The sequence below is a fragment of the Perissodus microlepis genome, chromosome 7, assembly GCF_051167445.1.
Source record: "Perissodus microlepis isolate ML-2025 ecotype Zambia chromosome 7, ASM5116744v1, whole genome shotgun sequence".
NCBI lineage: Eukaryota > Metazoa > Chordata > Actinopteri > Cichliformes > Cichlidae > Perissodus > Perissodus microlepis.
In genome coordinates, this window is record NC_140467.1 from 18,883,695 (window position 1) to 18,901,230 (window position 17,536).

At 38.5% G+C, this 17,536-nt stretch overlaps 2 protein-coding genes across 5 annotated transcripts in view; both read right to left on the bottom strand.

Moving 5' to 3' along the window:
• Positions 1–1,096: 1,096 nt before the first annotated feature.
• Positions 1,097–7,382, bottom strand: LOC146382951 (uncharacterized). 2 transcript variants are annotated; one of them, XM_084932529.1, is made up of 5 exons: positions 7,192–7,382; positions 6,806–6,904; positions 6,588–6,677; positions 6,096–6,332; positions 1,097–2,291 (listed from the first exon to the last, which is right to left on the bottom strand). In XM_084932529.1, the coding sequence occupies exons 1-5, from the start codon at positions 7,250–7,252 to the stop codon at positions 2,020–2,022; spliced, it is 759 nt and encodes a 252-aa protein (XP_084788655.1). In that variant the 5' UTR covers positions 7,253–7,382; the 3' UTR covers positions 1,097–2,019. The 2 variants fall into 2 exon arrangements, with proteins under 2 accessions (XP_084788655.1, XP_084788656.1); XM_084932530.1 differs by lacking the exon at positions 6,806–6,904.
• Positions 7,383–9,458: 2,076 nt separating this feature from the next.
• LOC146382952 (forkhead box protein P2-like) overlaps positions 9,459–17,536 on the bottom strand; it is a 33,479-nt gene continuing 25,401 nt past the window's right edge. For all 3 annotated transcript variants that reach the window (XM_084934002.1, XM_084934001.1, XM_084934004.1), the window contains 13 exons: positions 17,367–17,447; positions 16,808–16,919; positions 16,386–16,563; positions 15,831–15,935; positions 15,063–15,150; positions 13,979–14,110; positions 13,060–13,243; positions 12,899–12,969; positions 11,537–11,638; positions 11,308–11,429; positions 10,633–10,702; positions 10,418–10,548; positions 9,459–10,327 (listed from right to left, as the gene is read on the bottom strand). In XM_084934002.1, coding sequence (XP_084790128.1) covers positions 10,198–10,327; positions 10,418–10,548; positions 10,633–10,702; positions 11,308–11,429; positions 11,537–11,638; positions 12,899–12,969; positions 13,060–13,243; positions 13,979–14,110; positions 15,063–15,150; positions 15,831–15,935; positions 16,386–16,563; positions 16,808–16,919; positions 17,367–17,447 — 1,506 coding nt within the window. In that variant the 3' untranslated portion in view covers positions 9,459–10,197. The remainder of the gene's footprint in view (positions 10,328–10,417; positions 10,549–10,632; positions 10,703–11,307; positions 11,430–11,536; positions 11,639–12,898; positions 12,970–13,059; positions 13,244–13,978; positions 14,111–15,062; positions 15,151–15,830; positions 15,936–16,385; positions 16,564–16,807; positions 16,920–17,366; positions 17,448–17,536) is intronic.

The window sequence follows — 17,536 nt, forward strand, 5'->3', positions numbered from 1 at the left end:
AACATGCAGATTCAAGAAGGTGTTTGAAACATTCCTTAGAGATTTTGATCCATATTAACACTCACCAGACCAGGCAATACTTTTACGTTTGTCCACTCTCTTCTATTGTAGAATTTGATGAGCTCTTGTGATTTGCACCCTTAGTTTATTGCTCTTAGCTGACAGAAGTGGTTTTCTGCCGCTGATGTGATTAAGGTTCAATGTGTTATGTATTCAAAGATGCTCTTTTGCATACCTTTGTTGTAACAAGGAGTTAACAAGTTCCTGTTTCCTTCCCATCAACTTAAAGCAGTGTGGCCATTTTTCACAAGGCACAAACAGCAAATGGAGATTTTCTCTTTTTCAGATAATTTTCTAAATTGTAGAAGTGGTTGCGTGGGAAAAATCACAGTAAATCAGCAGTAATACAAGATCTTCTGGCATTAAGAACCATGCCAAGTTCAAAGCCACTCAAATCACCTCTGTTCCTTACTCTGATACTAAGCTTGAACTTTGTGTTGACCATGTCTACATGCAATGAATTGCTGCCATACGTTTGGTTGAGGGTGTGTGTTGGATATGTCTCAGATAGAGCAAAGATAGCAGTCCCTCTCCCAAGCTAAGCTAACTATTTCCTCATCTCTTTATATGTAATGAATAAAAACTTTGTCAAACAAAATATTTGAAGAAAAATTCACAGCCTTGCAGACAATACTTTTACATTGTCCACTTACTTCTATTGTAGAATTTGGTGAGCCCTTGTGGTTTGCGCTGCTATAACACTGTCGGACTAACACTGTACAATTTTTTTTAGAAAGAAGCGCCGTCTCTCAAAGCGAATCAGCCATTCTGTCATTTTAATTTCATGACCTGTGCCGTCGACCAAGTTTGGTCAGAAATTATAATATGCTGTGCTAGTAGTAGCTAACAGGTCAGTAACTGCTTACTGTAATGACATTGCAGTTCTCAGTAACAATATTAAACTATTATATTACAGTTAAAATTATGTTGTTACTTGCATTACAAATGTCCTTCGGTTATCTGAACTAGTGCTACAGTCAATTTCATTTCGGGTGCAGGAGGTCAAAATGGTGGAGTAGTCTACAACTTTGAGGAGTGGAGATATGAACATGGATTTTATTTTTATTTCAAGAAAGGATAAGAGCATTAGGGACATGCAAACTGAGTTCAGGACAGAAACAGCAGCAAAAATATTGATACAAGAACTTCAGGTCTTTGCAACCTGCTGCAGACCGGATGTTAACACAAAGCTAGCAGAAAAAAAACCCCAGCAGGATGTTAAAGACTTCTTTCTACCTGCTCAAGTTTCTAAAGCAGACTCGCTTCGGGGATCGCTCTGAGTTTTCAACTTTGCTTTCTGTTGTTGTATCTCGGTCCTCATTAGGATTGGTGTTGGTGTGTTTGTGTTAGTGTGCGGTTTATATTGTTAACTTGTCGTTATGTTGCAACATGCGTCATGTCATTTTACAAAGAATTAGGAAAGTAATGTAACGACTAGTGTAACACATTACTTCCTACAGCAAGGACTAGGTAACATAAAAGTAATGCAGCTTTAGGGAAAGGTTATGTGTAATGTATTGCATTAGTTACAACCCCAACACTGGCACTGGTAGTCTCCAAGATCTGTACAAAGTCGTTGAAGGAGTTCCCTTTTAAATGTGGCCTGCAGCCATGCTGGTGTCCCCTAAATTTCAGTCTTTATGCCAGCCTAAGCTAAAGGACTCTTGGGTCTTTTTCATTGATTCAACTTCTAATATATCATGAAGAAACCCATTTTTACTGTTGTTTTTTCCCAATTGCACAACTGTTGTTGTTGTTTTGTTTTTTTTATCTGGCATACCAAGAATATTTCATTTGCTTAAGACGAGCAGCATCAAATCAGAGAAAAAATATTGACTCATCACATCTCACATTTGCTCATATGTTTACATCACGGTTAATAAAATGATAGTTAATCAGTATACTAATAAATCCCACATTTGTGTTACTTTCTCTTATTGGCCCACAGTCTTTAGTGTCCTAGCTGCGATGGCAGATCTCGCAACACTCCAGACAAAACTCGAGACACTCGGTTGGCTCGCAGCAGGACTTGAACAAGACGGAGTGGCAGTGGGCGTGGCAGTTGAGCTCCTCCACGGGAACCTCCTGAACGGCTGAACAGCAGTGGGTGCACCCGTGGCAGCAGGACGAGCAGAGGGCGTGAAGGCATGACGAGCAAGCCTCCAGGAGACCCAGGAGCAGCACGGAGCAGTGGCACCACAGGCACGCCAGCAGCAGGTGAAAGCATGTGTCTGCAAAGAACACACGCAAAATCAGACACAAAACAGATTCAGCAACGTTCATCACGTGAGGTCAAACATGTTGTGTTCTAAGAGCTTGCCGCATCCCATCACAAACTGGGATTAACGACTCTATTAACCCTAAATTAATCTCTCACATGTTTGTTTGCAGTGGCAGCTGAAAGTTGAAAGATAAACTATTGTGCCGCAATGATCAAGTGTGATTGTGTTTACTTAATCACAGAGCTTTGTTCAGTCCTCGGGGGAAAATAAAAAAGGCCGCAGAGGGCTTCCAGTGATGAACAACAACTAGGAAGGAGCTGTCACATGATAATTGTGCCGCTTCCTAAATTAGGTGCAGATGAAATTGCATACATTAACCCCACCAGTGGGTTACAGGGCGTCTCTCGCGATCCCAACAGTTGTATTGTTACGAAGCTAATGTTTTCATCCTCACACGGACTGGATAGCATGTGATATCATGCAAATCAAGCTGTTTTATCCTGTTTACTGAAGGAAATAAATGAAAAGGAGGCGGCAGAATTCCCTGGGGAGTGGGGTTGAGCGTTTTCCTGCTTACCCGCCCGAATTATACACCCCCCACCTATAACTCATGGTAATACTTGTGCGTAGATGAAAACGGAGCATTATCTGTGGCTACTGTATTGATTTAATGAGTAACTTCATAGAGATAACAACATGAACACAATGATAAACAAGGAGCGGCCCATTGCACACTTGGAGAAAACAAGAGAAAGTGCAGCTTTAAAGTCTTTCAGCAAAACTTGAAACAGCTAAATTTGTATAGAAAGAGTCACTTTTATCTTCTTTGGTAACTCATTTGAATGTAAGCTATATTGCCAAAAGTATTCACTCAGCTGCCTTCACACAGATATGAACCTGACTGCCATCCCTTTCTTCAACCATAGGGTTTAATGTGATGTAGGCCCACCCTTTGCAGCTATAACAGCTTCAACTCCACTGGGAAGGCTGTCCACAAGGTTTAGGAGAGTGTTTATGGGAATTCTGGGCCATTCTTTCGTTCTTCACTGTATTTGTGAGGTCAGACACTGATGCTGGATGAGAAGGCCTGGCTCCACCCTTAAATCATCCCAAACAAAGGTGCTTAAACATTAAGAGCTTCTTAGAGCGAGCCATTCTTTCACAAATGTTTGTAGAAGCAGTCTACATACCTAGCTGCTTGACTTTATACACCTGTGACCAGAGACTGGGAGTCTGATTACTTTTTTCAAGTAATGAGCAAGGTATTACTATTACTATTGCAAAAAACTAATTAGATAAACACAAAAAAATATTTTATTTTAGATGCTGGAATATACAGAAAATAGGTTTAAATGTTAAACAAGTTTCTTCCAGTCAAAGGATGTTTCATATAATTTCATTTTTGCTTGATGTAATGTGCATAAAGTTAAAAGATTAAAACTAATAAAACAAGTTTTAAAAACAGACTTTTTCATTTGATTACATTTTATATGATGGATTATGCAGAAAAAAATAGAATTGGACTGAAAGGTCTATTGCTTTATAAAGTATTCAGGTTGCGTATCATGTTTTAAAAAGTAACTGAGTAATAAAGTAACTAATTACTTTAGAAAATAAGTAATCAGTAAAGTAAGGGGATCACTTTCTGGGAGAAGTAATCAGTAACTAATTACTATTTTCAAGTAACTTGACCAACACTTCCTGTGACCATGGAGGGTTACAGGTGAATTTAATCATTTGGATGGGTGAGTGAATACTCACTTGGTAATAGTAAGTAGGTAAGTAAATAAAGTTTATATACAGGGTGGGCCATTTATATGGATACACCGTAATAAAATGGGAATGGTTGGTGATATTAAAGTCCTGTTTGTGGCACATTAGTATATGTGAGGGGGCAAACTCCTCAAGATGGGTGGTGACCATGGTGGCCATTTAGAAGTCGGCCATCTTGGATACAACTTTTGTTTTTTCAATAGGAAGAGGGCCATGTGACACATCAAACTTATTGGTAATGTCACAAGAAAAACAATGGTGTGCTTGGTTTCAACGTAACTTTATTCTTTCATGAGTTATTTACAAGTCTCTCTTTGTTCACAGCCATTGACATGTCGAAGAGGTTAACACGTGAGGAGCGGATCGAAATTGTGTTGATATCTGGTGAACGCAGTAACCGGGTCATTGCAGCAGATTTCAGTGCAAGACACCCTACGAGACCACCCATCTCCCATGCTACAGTTAGCAAACTGCTTGCTAAGTTTCGTGAAACCGGTTCAGTGTTGGATTTGCCAAAATGTGGACGCAAGAAAACTGTCATTGATGAAGAAACATCAGTGGCTGTCCTAGCTTCATTCAGCAAGAGCCCACAGCGTAGCACTCGCCACATGTCACTGGAGAGTGGCATTAGTCAAACATCCCTTCAGCGGATATTAGCTACTCACAAATGGCACCCTTACAAACTCCAGCTACTGCAGCATCTCAACGAGGATGACCCAGATCGGCGCACAGAATTTGCAGAATGGGCCAAACAAAAATTGGAACAGGACCCTCAGTTCACGCAGAAGATGTTGTTCAGTGATGAGGCAAACTTTTATGTGAATGGTGAAGTTAACAAACAAAACCACCGCTATTGGTCTGACACTAACCCACATTGGATGGATCCCTCCAAGACTGTTGGAACAACAAAAGTGATGGTTTGGGGGTATATGGGGTACAACGATAGTGGGTCCATTCTTCATCAATGGAAACCTCAAGGCCACTGGATATTTGAAATTGCTACATGATGATGTGTTTCCCTCTTTATGCACTGAAGCTGGCACGTTCCCTGAGTTTTTCCAGCAAGATGGTGCACCACCACATTATGGGTGCCAGGTCCGAGGATTCCTAGATGAACAGTTTCCTGGAAAGTGGATTGGTCGTTGTGGGCCAGTTGAATGGCCCCCAAGGTCTCCCAATCTGACCCCCTTTTATCTTTGGGGTCATCTGAAGGCAATTGTCTATGGTGTGAAGATACGAGATGTGCAGCACCTGAAACTACGGATACTGGATGCCTGTGATGGCATTTCTCCTGCGGTGTTGCTATCAGTGTGTGAAGAGTGGGAGAAGAGGGTTGCATTGACAATCCAACACAATGGGCAGCACATTGAACACATTTTATAAGTGGTCAGAAACTTGTAAATAACTCATGAAAGAATAAAGTTACATTGAAACCAAGCACACCATTGTTTTTCTTGTGACATTACCAATAAGTTTGATGTGTCACATGGCCCTCTTCCTATTGAAAAAACAAAAGTTGTATCCAAAATGGCCGACTTCTAAATGGCCACCATGGTTACCACCCATTTTGAGGAGTTTGCCCCCTCACATATACTAATGTGCCACAAACAGGACTTTAATATCACCAACCATTCCCATGTTATTACGGTGTATCCATATAAATGGCCCACCCTGTATATTGTGTCTATCAATCTCTTCCTGACTTAACTGTATGTTCTCAGTTTATTAGCTTAATCAATTCCTCAGATTAAAAGTGAGAACAGACAGATGTCACAATATAACCATATAGAAGCAGTAATATAGAAAAAAAAAGATTTTTACTGTGTAATAACTTTTGATATTGTGTATGTTAATATCACAGTTATTATTGTCTTTGTCCAGAAATACAGAACTTGCCTTGTCTTGGAAAGGATCATTGATCTGCTAGCGTATTAAAATTGCTTACTGTGTGCATCAAAATAAACGTTACAGTTTGTACTTTCTGTTCACATCGTCATTGTTCTTTACATTATGTAAATCAAGTCATACTGTAGAACTTACCAGCAGGTGTAGCCGCAGTTTGGTGTGATCCAGCCGCAGCACCTGTCTCCCTTCTCCTTTTACTGCTCCTGCTGCCGCTGTGCACTGACAACCTGGAGCCCGGCAGTCTGTCATCTGGAGCTGTGAGGCCACACCGTGGACACACGGGCTTCTGCTGGTGGTCATATGTACGTTTCTTAAACGCTGCTGCCTCCTGTGAGGCCTCTGCTGGTGGGGAAACAGCAGGCAGAGGCTGAGCTGGAAATGGAAGGATCAGCTCGTGAGATCGTTGCAACTAAATGCCGGATGAAACAGTTTTCTGGCACATGTCGTTATATGTCTGTCTTTATCATTAGTTATAATTTGATTAAGTATTTCAATGATTAATTACAATGTGAATTAAACAGGAAATTTCTTAGTTTACACCTTCTAAATAACCTGATCAGTCAGAGTAACAATACATTTTTGTTACTGTATTAATAATGCTTCGCAGGTCTCTTTGTTTCCACTTACAGCTGATAAGATCAGTGGTGATGGTATTTCCTCTGCTAACAGGGTCACCCACTGAAAGGATTTCCTGGGCTGATTTTAGAGACGTGCTACCTTGAGACACAAAAAGAAAGACAAGTTAGATGTTGAGTTGGTAAAAAGGCAAGAAGCTCTATCGTGAATTCACTCAGCTCTTATATATTTGCCAGAATATTGCGATATTTAACAAATATAATGGAAACCTCTTAAGTTGCGAGCTGTTATTGCTGTCCCATGTTGCTTTATTGTGTCCAAAAAGCTTTTGACCCTTTGCCCATTTTCTTGTGGAGAAACACTAAAACCTTTAAATACGGAAAAATAGAAATCCTTACAAATAGTGAACAGAGGAACCAAATGTTGGTCCTTATTTCTGTATTGGTTGAGAAAACCTATAAAACCTTGCACCTCCACCCTCACACCCACCCATTTCTCGTGATTTCTTAAAAATGACACCATTGTTTACATATGCTAATTAGGAAAAAGAGCGAGACTTTTGTCAATGTCCATCAAATAATCCGTCCTTAATCCTATTAACATAACTCTAAGTTAGTTGAATTATTTGTTTTTACATCACATCATCTGCACTTACCTTTAGTCTGGCTTGTTTTTTGCTCCTCCCCATCCACAGATAAGTGCTCTCCTGGTAACATGTCTGGTGTACATGACTGCTCAGGATCCTTCTTACGCTTTGTTCACTCGATCTCCTCCTTCACCCTCTGGCTTCTGTCCACACCAAAGGGTCAGGAAACCTCCACCAACACCCAACATGCCGACATGAGTCACCGCTCAGGAGGCTTTTAGCTGTGCTCTTTGTGTGTGTGTGTGTGTTTTGTTGTGAGTTAATAACAATCCCCTTCCCAACAGAGCGGCTGTGCCAAACATTGCTGATCACAGAGCACAAAGAAGGCCGAGGCCTTGCTGAGTGACTTCAAGTTGCTTTCTCTGTTCTGCTTTTAGTCACCTAACACAATGGAGACACATACCCCATGAGTGTGTCAGCTGAATATTGTGTATGTTCTCTTCCCTCTTTCTCACACAAGCCAAACCGATAAAATTTGTCTGCTGTCTAGCTTTTAGTATGCATAACATAGTAATATTTCCCATGTGAGATGAGAAGATGCCACTAATTTCAAGAAAAGTCATATTTTTATGTGTTTTCCTGTTTTGTCCATTACTCTGTTTGCCTTTCACAATTTTTCAAATACCTTAAAATGTAAAAAGAACAGAGTAAAAAGTCAACATTTGTCATTGACGAGCCAACATTCAGTCCTGAGCCTGACATGCTTGTTTTAATCCTAAGAGCTTCTGTGGAGAAACAGAGCGTTAAAGCTGCCAGCTTTGTTTTTCTTTTTTAATCTCCAATCATTCATTTCATCAGGACCAGGGGTTTTAATAATTACCAATAAGGTGGTTACGCCAAGAAGCTGCTCAGAACGTTTTTATGACGTTAAGTTTCTTTTTAATGACTTTAGATGCAATCAGTGTGTAAATGTCTGGCATTATTTCTGAATTGTGATTTTTTTTTTCAGCTGTTTAACTTATTTGTTAAGAGATGGTTAATTAGATAGAAACATTTTGAGAATATCCTTTTACTTTTTCTTTTCACACCAAAAGAAAACTTTTTAAAATTCAGACATTCCAAAGATTTTACATTTCTGGCTCACAAGATCAATTTAGACTAAAATAAAAATAAATTGCTTAAACTTGACTTGAAAATTGAGCTTGACAGTTTCTGGTATGTAAAGATTTGCCACATCATTGCATGGTTGGATTTAAAAGATGAAATCAGTAATAAGTAGTTTAAATACATTTAAATCTTTGCATGTGGAGATATTGTTTTTCCCGCAGAAGAGAACTTCGCGAACAGAACGAGCACATGTGCGACAGCATCATCATTACCCACTGATGAGAAGATGAACAGAGACCGGCCTTTTTGGAGGGGCTGTTGATTAAGTGCTGTCAAAAGTGCTACATTAAAAAACATGCTGACTGGCCCGCCTCGCAGTGAGTATATGGCACATCAAAGCAACACATAAGTGAAGCTGTTGAAGTTGTCTAGCACCATGCTAACTTTCAGTCAGTACGCACACGGCACGGAGGCAATCAGAAGAAAATGTCATCTAATAGGCTGACAGCAAATCAAAGCAAGACCCGAGAAGGAACAGCAAACCTAAAGCTAACATGTTATCAGCAAAGACAATTACTGACAATAGTCAAAACAGGGAGCTGAAAAACCTTTTGTTCTGTGTTTGGTTGTGAAGTCTACAGTCACAGCTTCACTTCAGGGTGTGTATCAGTTGATGACACAATGTTGGGAGTGTTTATTTTATTATTTTAATTTGTAATAATTTAACAGGGATTGTAGCTGAGACCTCTTATCAGTGATCTTTAGGAGACCATAAAGAAAAAAAGTAAAATATAATATAATATATTCATATAGTAATATAGAAAATACTTATTTCAGGGTATGGTAGCATGATGTGAATGCAGAAGTTATTTTACTGTCTTTATGGAAATTTAATTAGCTTTATCTAATTTTGAAACAGTTAGCAGTACTGTGAAATTTATGTAAAAATTAAAGTGTAATGTTAAAATGTTATGGTTGTACTGACAGGGGCTGCAGCCATTTTTTGAAACAATGGCTTGGAGAAACCTCACAGTGTTTAGGTTACAAGTACATGCACCATGTCAAACAAATCCAAACATGACACTACAAATTTGCCTTTTTTTTTTTTTACTTTGTATAAATCAGCATTAAAAATACCCAACGCATGGGTGTTACATTTTTAAGTATGCAAGTTGATAACTGAAGGAAAAAGCATAATGTTGCACAGCCTTATAAATACAACATTAAACTATTATATATATATTTTTATTGTTAAATGTTGGACACAAGCCTACAGACTGACACATCTTTACACACATTATACAGACCGTGTTCTCAATAACAAAAACAGAATCTTTATTTCAGACCCTCATTTAAAAAAAAAACTGACCTGTGAAAATCCCATATTTTCTATCAATAATCATAACAGAGAAAACAGAAGAAACAGTGCACAACGAATGCTTTTCAGTTATTTAAAAGTGTCTTTGAGACACAAACTATTAACAAACATTATCAACAAACATTTTCTATATCATCATAAATAATTAATACAAAAGCGTACGGGTTGTTTTTGGTGAAAAATCACAAATTGTTCTAAATTGCTGCCATTTTCTTGGCAAGATGTCCGTTAGAAAGTCAAACAAAACAAACAAACAAACAAAAAATACTATTATCCTAAGAAATGCAACTAATCTCGGTCACCTTTAAATGCTAGTCAACTTGTTACATGTCTGTTTGATATTTGAATAATAACTGTTATTAAGATATACAGTCCAATATTTAAATATTTGATAAAAGTATTCCCAGCACAGAGACCACAAGTGGCACTATATTCTACTTTCTTTTGCTGTTTGGCTGAAATTGAGGAGAAATTGAGGCTGCTCTAATCTGTCTCAAAGCTAAATTTACTTTATTACATTTGCAGATGAATAGAAAATATTCTAAATGGGTTTAATGCTGATTTTACTGCTTTTATTAACAGTCAAAGAGTCATTCAAGGTCAAACAAATGCCCTCCATCATTTTCACTCATGTCCGGCTGCAGACTGACTGGTTTCACTGTCTGTATCAGACATCCTTGGTCATTCACCTTCAGCTCTTTGTCTTCAAGGAAAAGCGGCCTGTAAGAGGTTAAATAGAAAAGACATCAAATTTCAGAGTTATATCGCTGAATTTTTTTGGAGTGAATTTTATATCAAAGCTAAACTCACGGCTGGACACGAGGAGAGAAGTTTTGGTTTCTGTGGCTGTCAGCCATGCTGCTCTTTTGTATTTGACTCTTTGAATTTCCTCTTACGTTGTCTTTCTTGAGTCCTGGCAGTGACGCCTCTGCCAGTGCGGTCTGAAAAGAAAAGTGAGCATAAATGAAAGAGTGGCCACGCCCCCAACCTGTTAGCACTCCTGCGTTGAGAATGCATTGGCTCACCTGCAAGCCAGAATTCATTAGGGTTCCATAACCTGCACTGGAGGAAATACTTTTCATCAGTGATGGATTTCTGCAGATAATAGAAAATAACAGATAACAGCAATGAAAATTCATAATGTATTTAACAGATGAATAAGAGTAAAGGGCCTCTACTGAATGGAATTTTGAATTTTCCAACCACATTTATCTATATTTTAAAGATTTTTGAGAATTTTTTCAAAGTCAACATTACCATCGTCGGATTTGAGTGATAAAGGAGAGCGATCAGATTGGAATTTATGGATTGATTTCAACTTAAATTTCAAAGTCGTGATTCCTGGAAATGCTAAAAATTTAACTTTTGTCTCCATTAATATTGCGCCTTATATTTCACAGCAATTTTCAGCTGTTTTAAATAAATCACCTGCAGAGATGTCTGTCTTTAAAATAAGGAAACTAAATCTTTCCTTTTGGTTTTTATAATATAGATGATACTTAGCACTGTAGACCATAAGGTTGAATATAAATTTGTGAATTTACAAACAGCAGAAGTTTGTGGTGACTCATGCTAAAGCTGTGTTTTGTGATTAAAATGTGATATTTTGATTATTGTGTAATTAATTATCATTATATTTATGAAATATGTACAGATACCCTGATGGCGGCACTGCGATAAACAAGGAGGATCTACTGTACCCTGTGATCTTCTGGGATCGCCTCCTGTGGTATTCCACCTCATCCACAGTCCACACCGCACCTTTCACATTCTCCACGCGCATGAAACACTTGTGCAGGCTCAAGTTGTGTCGAACTGCATTCTGATCCAGATGAAATCAGAGTGAGGAAGATATTTCTGAATGCATGCTGCATGTATCGGGTATGACACACAGTGGGATACAGAGTTAATCGTCTGCAGGTGGGATACCTTCCAAGTGGCGGCGTTGCGTCGGAAATAAGCAAATGTCCTTGTGAACCAGTTGTATATCTCGTTGAGGGTTAGTTGCATGTCTGATGCTTCCATGATAGCCTGTAGATGGAAAGGAAATAATACACTGTAGCACAATACAGGATCAAATTAAAGCCTTCACTAGTTTATCGAAGGCAAGGAACAAAGATACGGCTTTTGTGTTTGTTTAAATTTAAGGAATCGCCAATTCTGCAAAAATAATGCTATAGTAGAAACAGATGCATGTTTTTGTATCAAGATTCACACTTTAATGCTACGAAAATTTAAAAAAAAAATCAATTACAGATATTTCACAACCCTGCAGGTGAGCATGTATCTGGACCAGAAGGAGACTCCTGACATTTACTGCTTCCAGATGTTTTTGAAGCATCCTGTGATCTATTAGATGTCTCACATGGTTACAAAGTATGAGCTGGTATGACTGCTCGGATTCTCTGGCATGAGTCTGCTAGTTGCTCCAAAGCACAGGACGCAATGCCTTTGGTGAGGGAACTTTTACACTCCAAGCTCCAAACAGAAATGTAAAACCGACCTTTAATTGGACTCTTAATTGAAGTAGGCAGTTACTTCCTTCTTTTTATTTACTTACTTTATTGTATTTTTTATTGTGCTTAATCATTTCTGTCCAGTTTTTTTTACTCAGTTAATGATTCTTCTTCACACTTATTTTATCGACGTAGTTAAAGTGTACTTGCACAGTTTTTACATTTTGTGCAACAGCAAAACAACATATAACACACTGTGACTCCACATGAGACATCAAAAATGTAAATGCATTGGTTAACTACATACACATATATGACATTTAATATACGAACATCAACCTAATACAATCTTTTACACACACACACACACACAAACAGAACAAAATTTCTAAACTTACATATACAAACAGAGGTTAAATATAAAAGATATAAAAAGAAAAATACAAACAAGCACATTTTTTGATGTCAGGTGGATAAAAATATTGAAAATTTAATTTTTTTATTCTGTTTTATAACATTATTCTGTCTTATAGTTAACTAGTGAGTCATGTGTAAACTATTTTTACTTATTAATCAGTTGTAAAAAGACCTCATGTCAGTTTTTTCCATATTCACGCTCTAAAACCAGCTGACTGCTAAAACAACAGGAAAACATTCATATTTAACTTGATAAAAACTTCAAACACTGATTGAAAATTGTATCACTTGAATCAAGTTATTCAAATCAATATGCAACATAGAGATTCCATGAAAACGTTGTTTATCCATTAATACGGGACCAGCAAATACAAAATAAAAGAAGGCGAATAGAAAGTTTTAAAAAAACCTGTCATACCTGTCGAATCAGTGTGGCATAGGTGAAAGGTGGTCTGAGATCAGTGTTTTTGTAAAGCTCATATTCATTTTCTGAAACAAGAAGAAAGCAGAATAAAGAAAACGCAAAGTAAAAAATCTGGAACGAGCTGCTGTGTGTCAAGTGGCCAGGTTACACTTCACCTGAAGACAGCGAGTAGACCAGAGGGTGATTACGACGTCTCATAGGCCCAACGCCTGACGTGTGAGAGGGGAACTCTTTCTCACACCCCTGGGATGGAGTGCCAACAGGATCTAGAGGTCGAGGGGACACCTGGGCTGTGTCTGATGGTCTCAGCGAGGGCAAGCTGTTTTTGACTGAAGTGAGCTGAGAATGACAAAAGCATGAAGTTAACAAAGGATCGAGAGCAGCAAACACTCTGACAGGGAAACAAAACAGAGTGGGAGATTCATAACAGGGCGTAACGGAGCGATTGGATTCGCCTCTTCAGAGGTGATTCCTCTAATATCACAATAAGGAGGAAGCCAATTATTGTTAATTATAGGGTGAAATTGTTTGGTGGGTGTTGTGATTATGGCGCAATATTTGCAAGATTAACAAATGATTAGCTCCCACATTATCACAGCACGTCTGTGCCAACAGCTGGACACGGAGAGGAGAGGAAGCACTCTGTACATTTAGCGTCCTCGCTTTGAAAAAGCACAGAGGGCTCCGCAAAGTAAAAGAGCAAAGATCAAATTAGAGCCATAGTCAAAAGGTGCTTTGTAAACTTTTTCAAAAAATGAATTTGTGTTTCAATTTGATAAAATATTTCTTACCAGGACCCTCATCCCACATAGCATTGCCTCAAAGCTGTGTTTTGGGGGTTTTTTGTTCCTAAGGAAATGTCAGCTTGCTTTTGCAACTCATTCAACTGTAAAAGTTCAACAAGTCAATTACAGCCTGGCAGTATCTTTATCAGCGCTAGAAGAGATGAGGGTGAAGCCAGATGTGCTGTTTTCTCCACATATTTGGAGTTCCCCCCCCCCGTGACGCAGTAAATATCACGGCTCATTTACTCGACCTGTGTTGTTCGCGCAGCTATTACTGAACGCTGCCTACCTGCGGGCCGCACGGGTCAGCAGCCGTGTCGGACTGTGGCGACTGTGCAGGCACCGAGAGCGATTGAGCTTCTAAAGATGGCAGATGCAGGTGAGCCATCATTGCCTGCAGACGCTGCCGTTCTTTGCAGAGCTGTAAGAGGAGATGAAGAAAGGAAGCGGAAATTGTAGTGGATGGTGTCACATTGTAATCACCAAACAGAGGTTATTGAAATGGAAGGCTGTGAACCTGACAGATCTTTGGAAGAAAGCGTTCGTTCTGTGTCAAACACCAGGAAAAGCACAGCAGGGGCTGAATGTTGCATGAGGATTTAGCATAAACAGAAAGGTTTCTAGATAGTCGAGCATTGGAGAAATTAATCAAGTGTTTCTTGTTTGAAGTGACTGCAGACAAGCCTTGCTCCAAATATAAACTTTTTTTTTCTTGGTTGGGTTGGGCATATATAAAGTATATAGAAAAATCCTCTTATCTCATGCATAATATCAGGTATCACCCATGTTTTAAATTATGACTGTATCATCATCTCAGTTCATCATTCAGTCTATAGAATATTACACATTTTGATGACGTAGCAACTAATCCCCCACATGATCCATAACAATTTAGAGGTTATTGTAACGTGCGAAGCACTGAAAGAACGCTCTGAAAGTCAAGTCAAAGTTTATTCCTAGAGCACATTTAAAAAAAACTCAGCTCACCAAAGTGCACAGGTTATACAAAATGCGCATTCATCCGTAACAGTCACCAAATACATACTAAAAATCATCAAATACAATCAATTAAGTATAAAAGCTAGGGTTCTCTGCTCAACTAGAACTGAAAGCAAGAATAAGTAGGTTTTCAACAGAGACGTGGGCAGCTGAAACACTGCTGAAAAGGCTCTATCTCCTCTGCTTTAAGCCTGGATTTATGAACACTCGTGCTTCTGGTTTGTAGACCTCAGTTGGAAATTGCACATAAAGTGATAAAATCAATGTTGACCTTGAGAACATCTTAACACTGTGCAAGTTTCAATAAATCGGACATAATTCAAGCATCGCTGCTTCCTTTTCTGTCAGGGATACTTATAAGTTAGAGTCCCTACCTGAAGCTCAAGCTGCTGAACCACCTGCATCTGGACTCTGCACTGGGCTGTACTTCTGTCATCCAGAGTGTGTTCACTGCTTATGTGCCTGAAACAAATAGAGCAAATATGTTAGGAGATTTTTTTTAAATGTAGAAGTAGAGGAAGAATCTTTTATCTCTTATCAAATACTGTGGATAAAACAACATTTAGATCCACACTGATGATGAAGTGAATGTTATGGGCTATAGCAACAACAGTAAGTAAAATAAATCAAACTCAAATCAGCTGTGTGGTTATGAAGTAAAGGATTTTACAATATTTGCAGAAAGAAAAATTAAGTTTAAGTTTATTTATATTGTTATTCTCATGTCTCAATGTTCGTTTTGGTTTTGAGTGAACAGTAAACAAACAAACAAGCAACACAAACAATAAAATTGTGTTAATTTCTAATTTTAGTTTTAAATAACTAGATTTTTTTCACAAAGTAACAAAGCTAACATAATAATTAACATATTTAACTGTAAGCTGATCAAAATCATAATTTTAAAATTGTGAAGTTTGAAAGAAGTAATCAAAATGAAAAAAGCAAATCCATAACAGTGGAGTTATTATCTAATTATGTGTCTTTTCAAATGTAATCAATTTCATTAAAAAAAATGTGATTACATAATTCACATATTATCCATTACTATCTGAAGATGAGGTTAAGAGATGTCAGTTATTCTGCTGCTTTGTTTTCACTGCTATATGTCAAAAATTAAAAGTGTGAAGATTGTTTAAACCTACTCGATAAACTGGCTGAAGTTTTCACAGACTGACTCACAACCGGGCCAATTACACACGCCGTGACCGAAGAGGGCGTGTTTGGCAGCGTGATCACCTTTAACAGTGCTGATCGAGAGGGAGAGAGAGAGAAGGGCCTGTCAAGATTTAAGAAACCGCAGCAGGCAAACAACAAAACAGCAATAAAACAGATATAAGAGTGTTTTGTTTTCTTTTCAGGTAGCAGAAATGACAGGAGAGAGGTGGCAGGGAGCACTGACAAAAAAAAGCACAAAAAACAGGATAACTATTTACTTTTGATTCGGGACGTGTACTGCAGTTACGTAAACTTTTTCTTTGCTGATCCACTTCAGGTGGCAGAACACAAAGCAAACAAACAATACAAAATACATCGTCCCCAAGGGGAATTAAAAGTGAAGTCTCAAAAGCAAACATCTCGTCACCCGCACCTTGAGAGAAAAAAAATGTCTACAGATGACAAGTCTTTGATGTTAACAGAAAAAAGGCAGTGTCACCTGAGCACTCCTGCTGCTTACAGCGAGAACAGACGGCTCTTACCTTTCAGCTCTGTGAGGACAGGCAGACTGCTGGTCATCGGCTTGTCTCCCTGGGACTTTTGCTGACATTATTTTGCCAGTGGAAGATTCTCGATTCTCTTTTATTGTGCTTTTATCTTCAGTCATTCCAATTGTGAGCTCTTTCCATACTTGCTGCATCTTTGCAGGGCTGAGACAAGCTAAAAGATGATTGAAAACACAAAGTCTATCAATACTCCTGCAAATAGCAAAGTAGCTGTGGTGTATTTTTCTAGCAATGTAGCATTTGTTATTCAGTGTACATTAATTATACAGAGCCCCTGCTGTTCCTTCAATCTCGAAATGATGACTTAAAACACATAGTATACACAAAATGAAAGAGTTGATTTGAAGAAACTTTTTTTTAATGTATAACTTTTGGAAATAGATGTAAAGAGGAGTGACCTGGAGAGAGGGCGGGAGAGGACAGCACTGGTCTGTGCGCCTGGAGGAGCTGCTGCTGTTGCTGCTGCTGGAGTTGGATGAGCTGCTGGAAGACGAGCTGGGGAGAGGAGAGCTGGAGGATGGGGAAAGAAAGCATTTCTACTGAGGTAGTAAACACTGCCCTCACTCTCTTTTGCCATACCAGAGTGAGACCAGTCAGTCCATTAAGGGTCAAATCTGGTAGATGTTTCGATATTGATTCTGGGCTTTTAAGGCTGGAAAAGCATAATTTTAAGTCAGGTGATAGCACCATTTAATGATAACGTTTAATGACTTCATCAGATGCTGAAATTATTTTAAAATAAAAGGCCAAATCCACATACTATTTCTGTTCAAACTCAGATGTCAAAATTCTTTCAAAATAAAAGCCCAAATCCATTCATTATTTCACTTTAATCTCTACAACCAGAGAAAGAAAAAGAAATAAATATTTATTTTATGTGTATGTGTATCAATCTTCAACAATAGGATATCCTCCAAAAATATATAGGTGTGTAATATTGTAGCCTGAGACTCTTACCTCTTTGATTTTCTTACTGGACTGTTGCTGAAGCAGCTGAATCTGTTGTTGCTGCTTCTTGTAGAACTCTTTCAGGTGATGCTATCAAAAAATGTAGCATTATCACGATCATTTAGACCATAAGTGTCAAACTCTGGCCCGCGGGCCAAATTTGGCCCGCAGCCTAATTA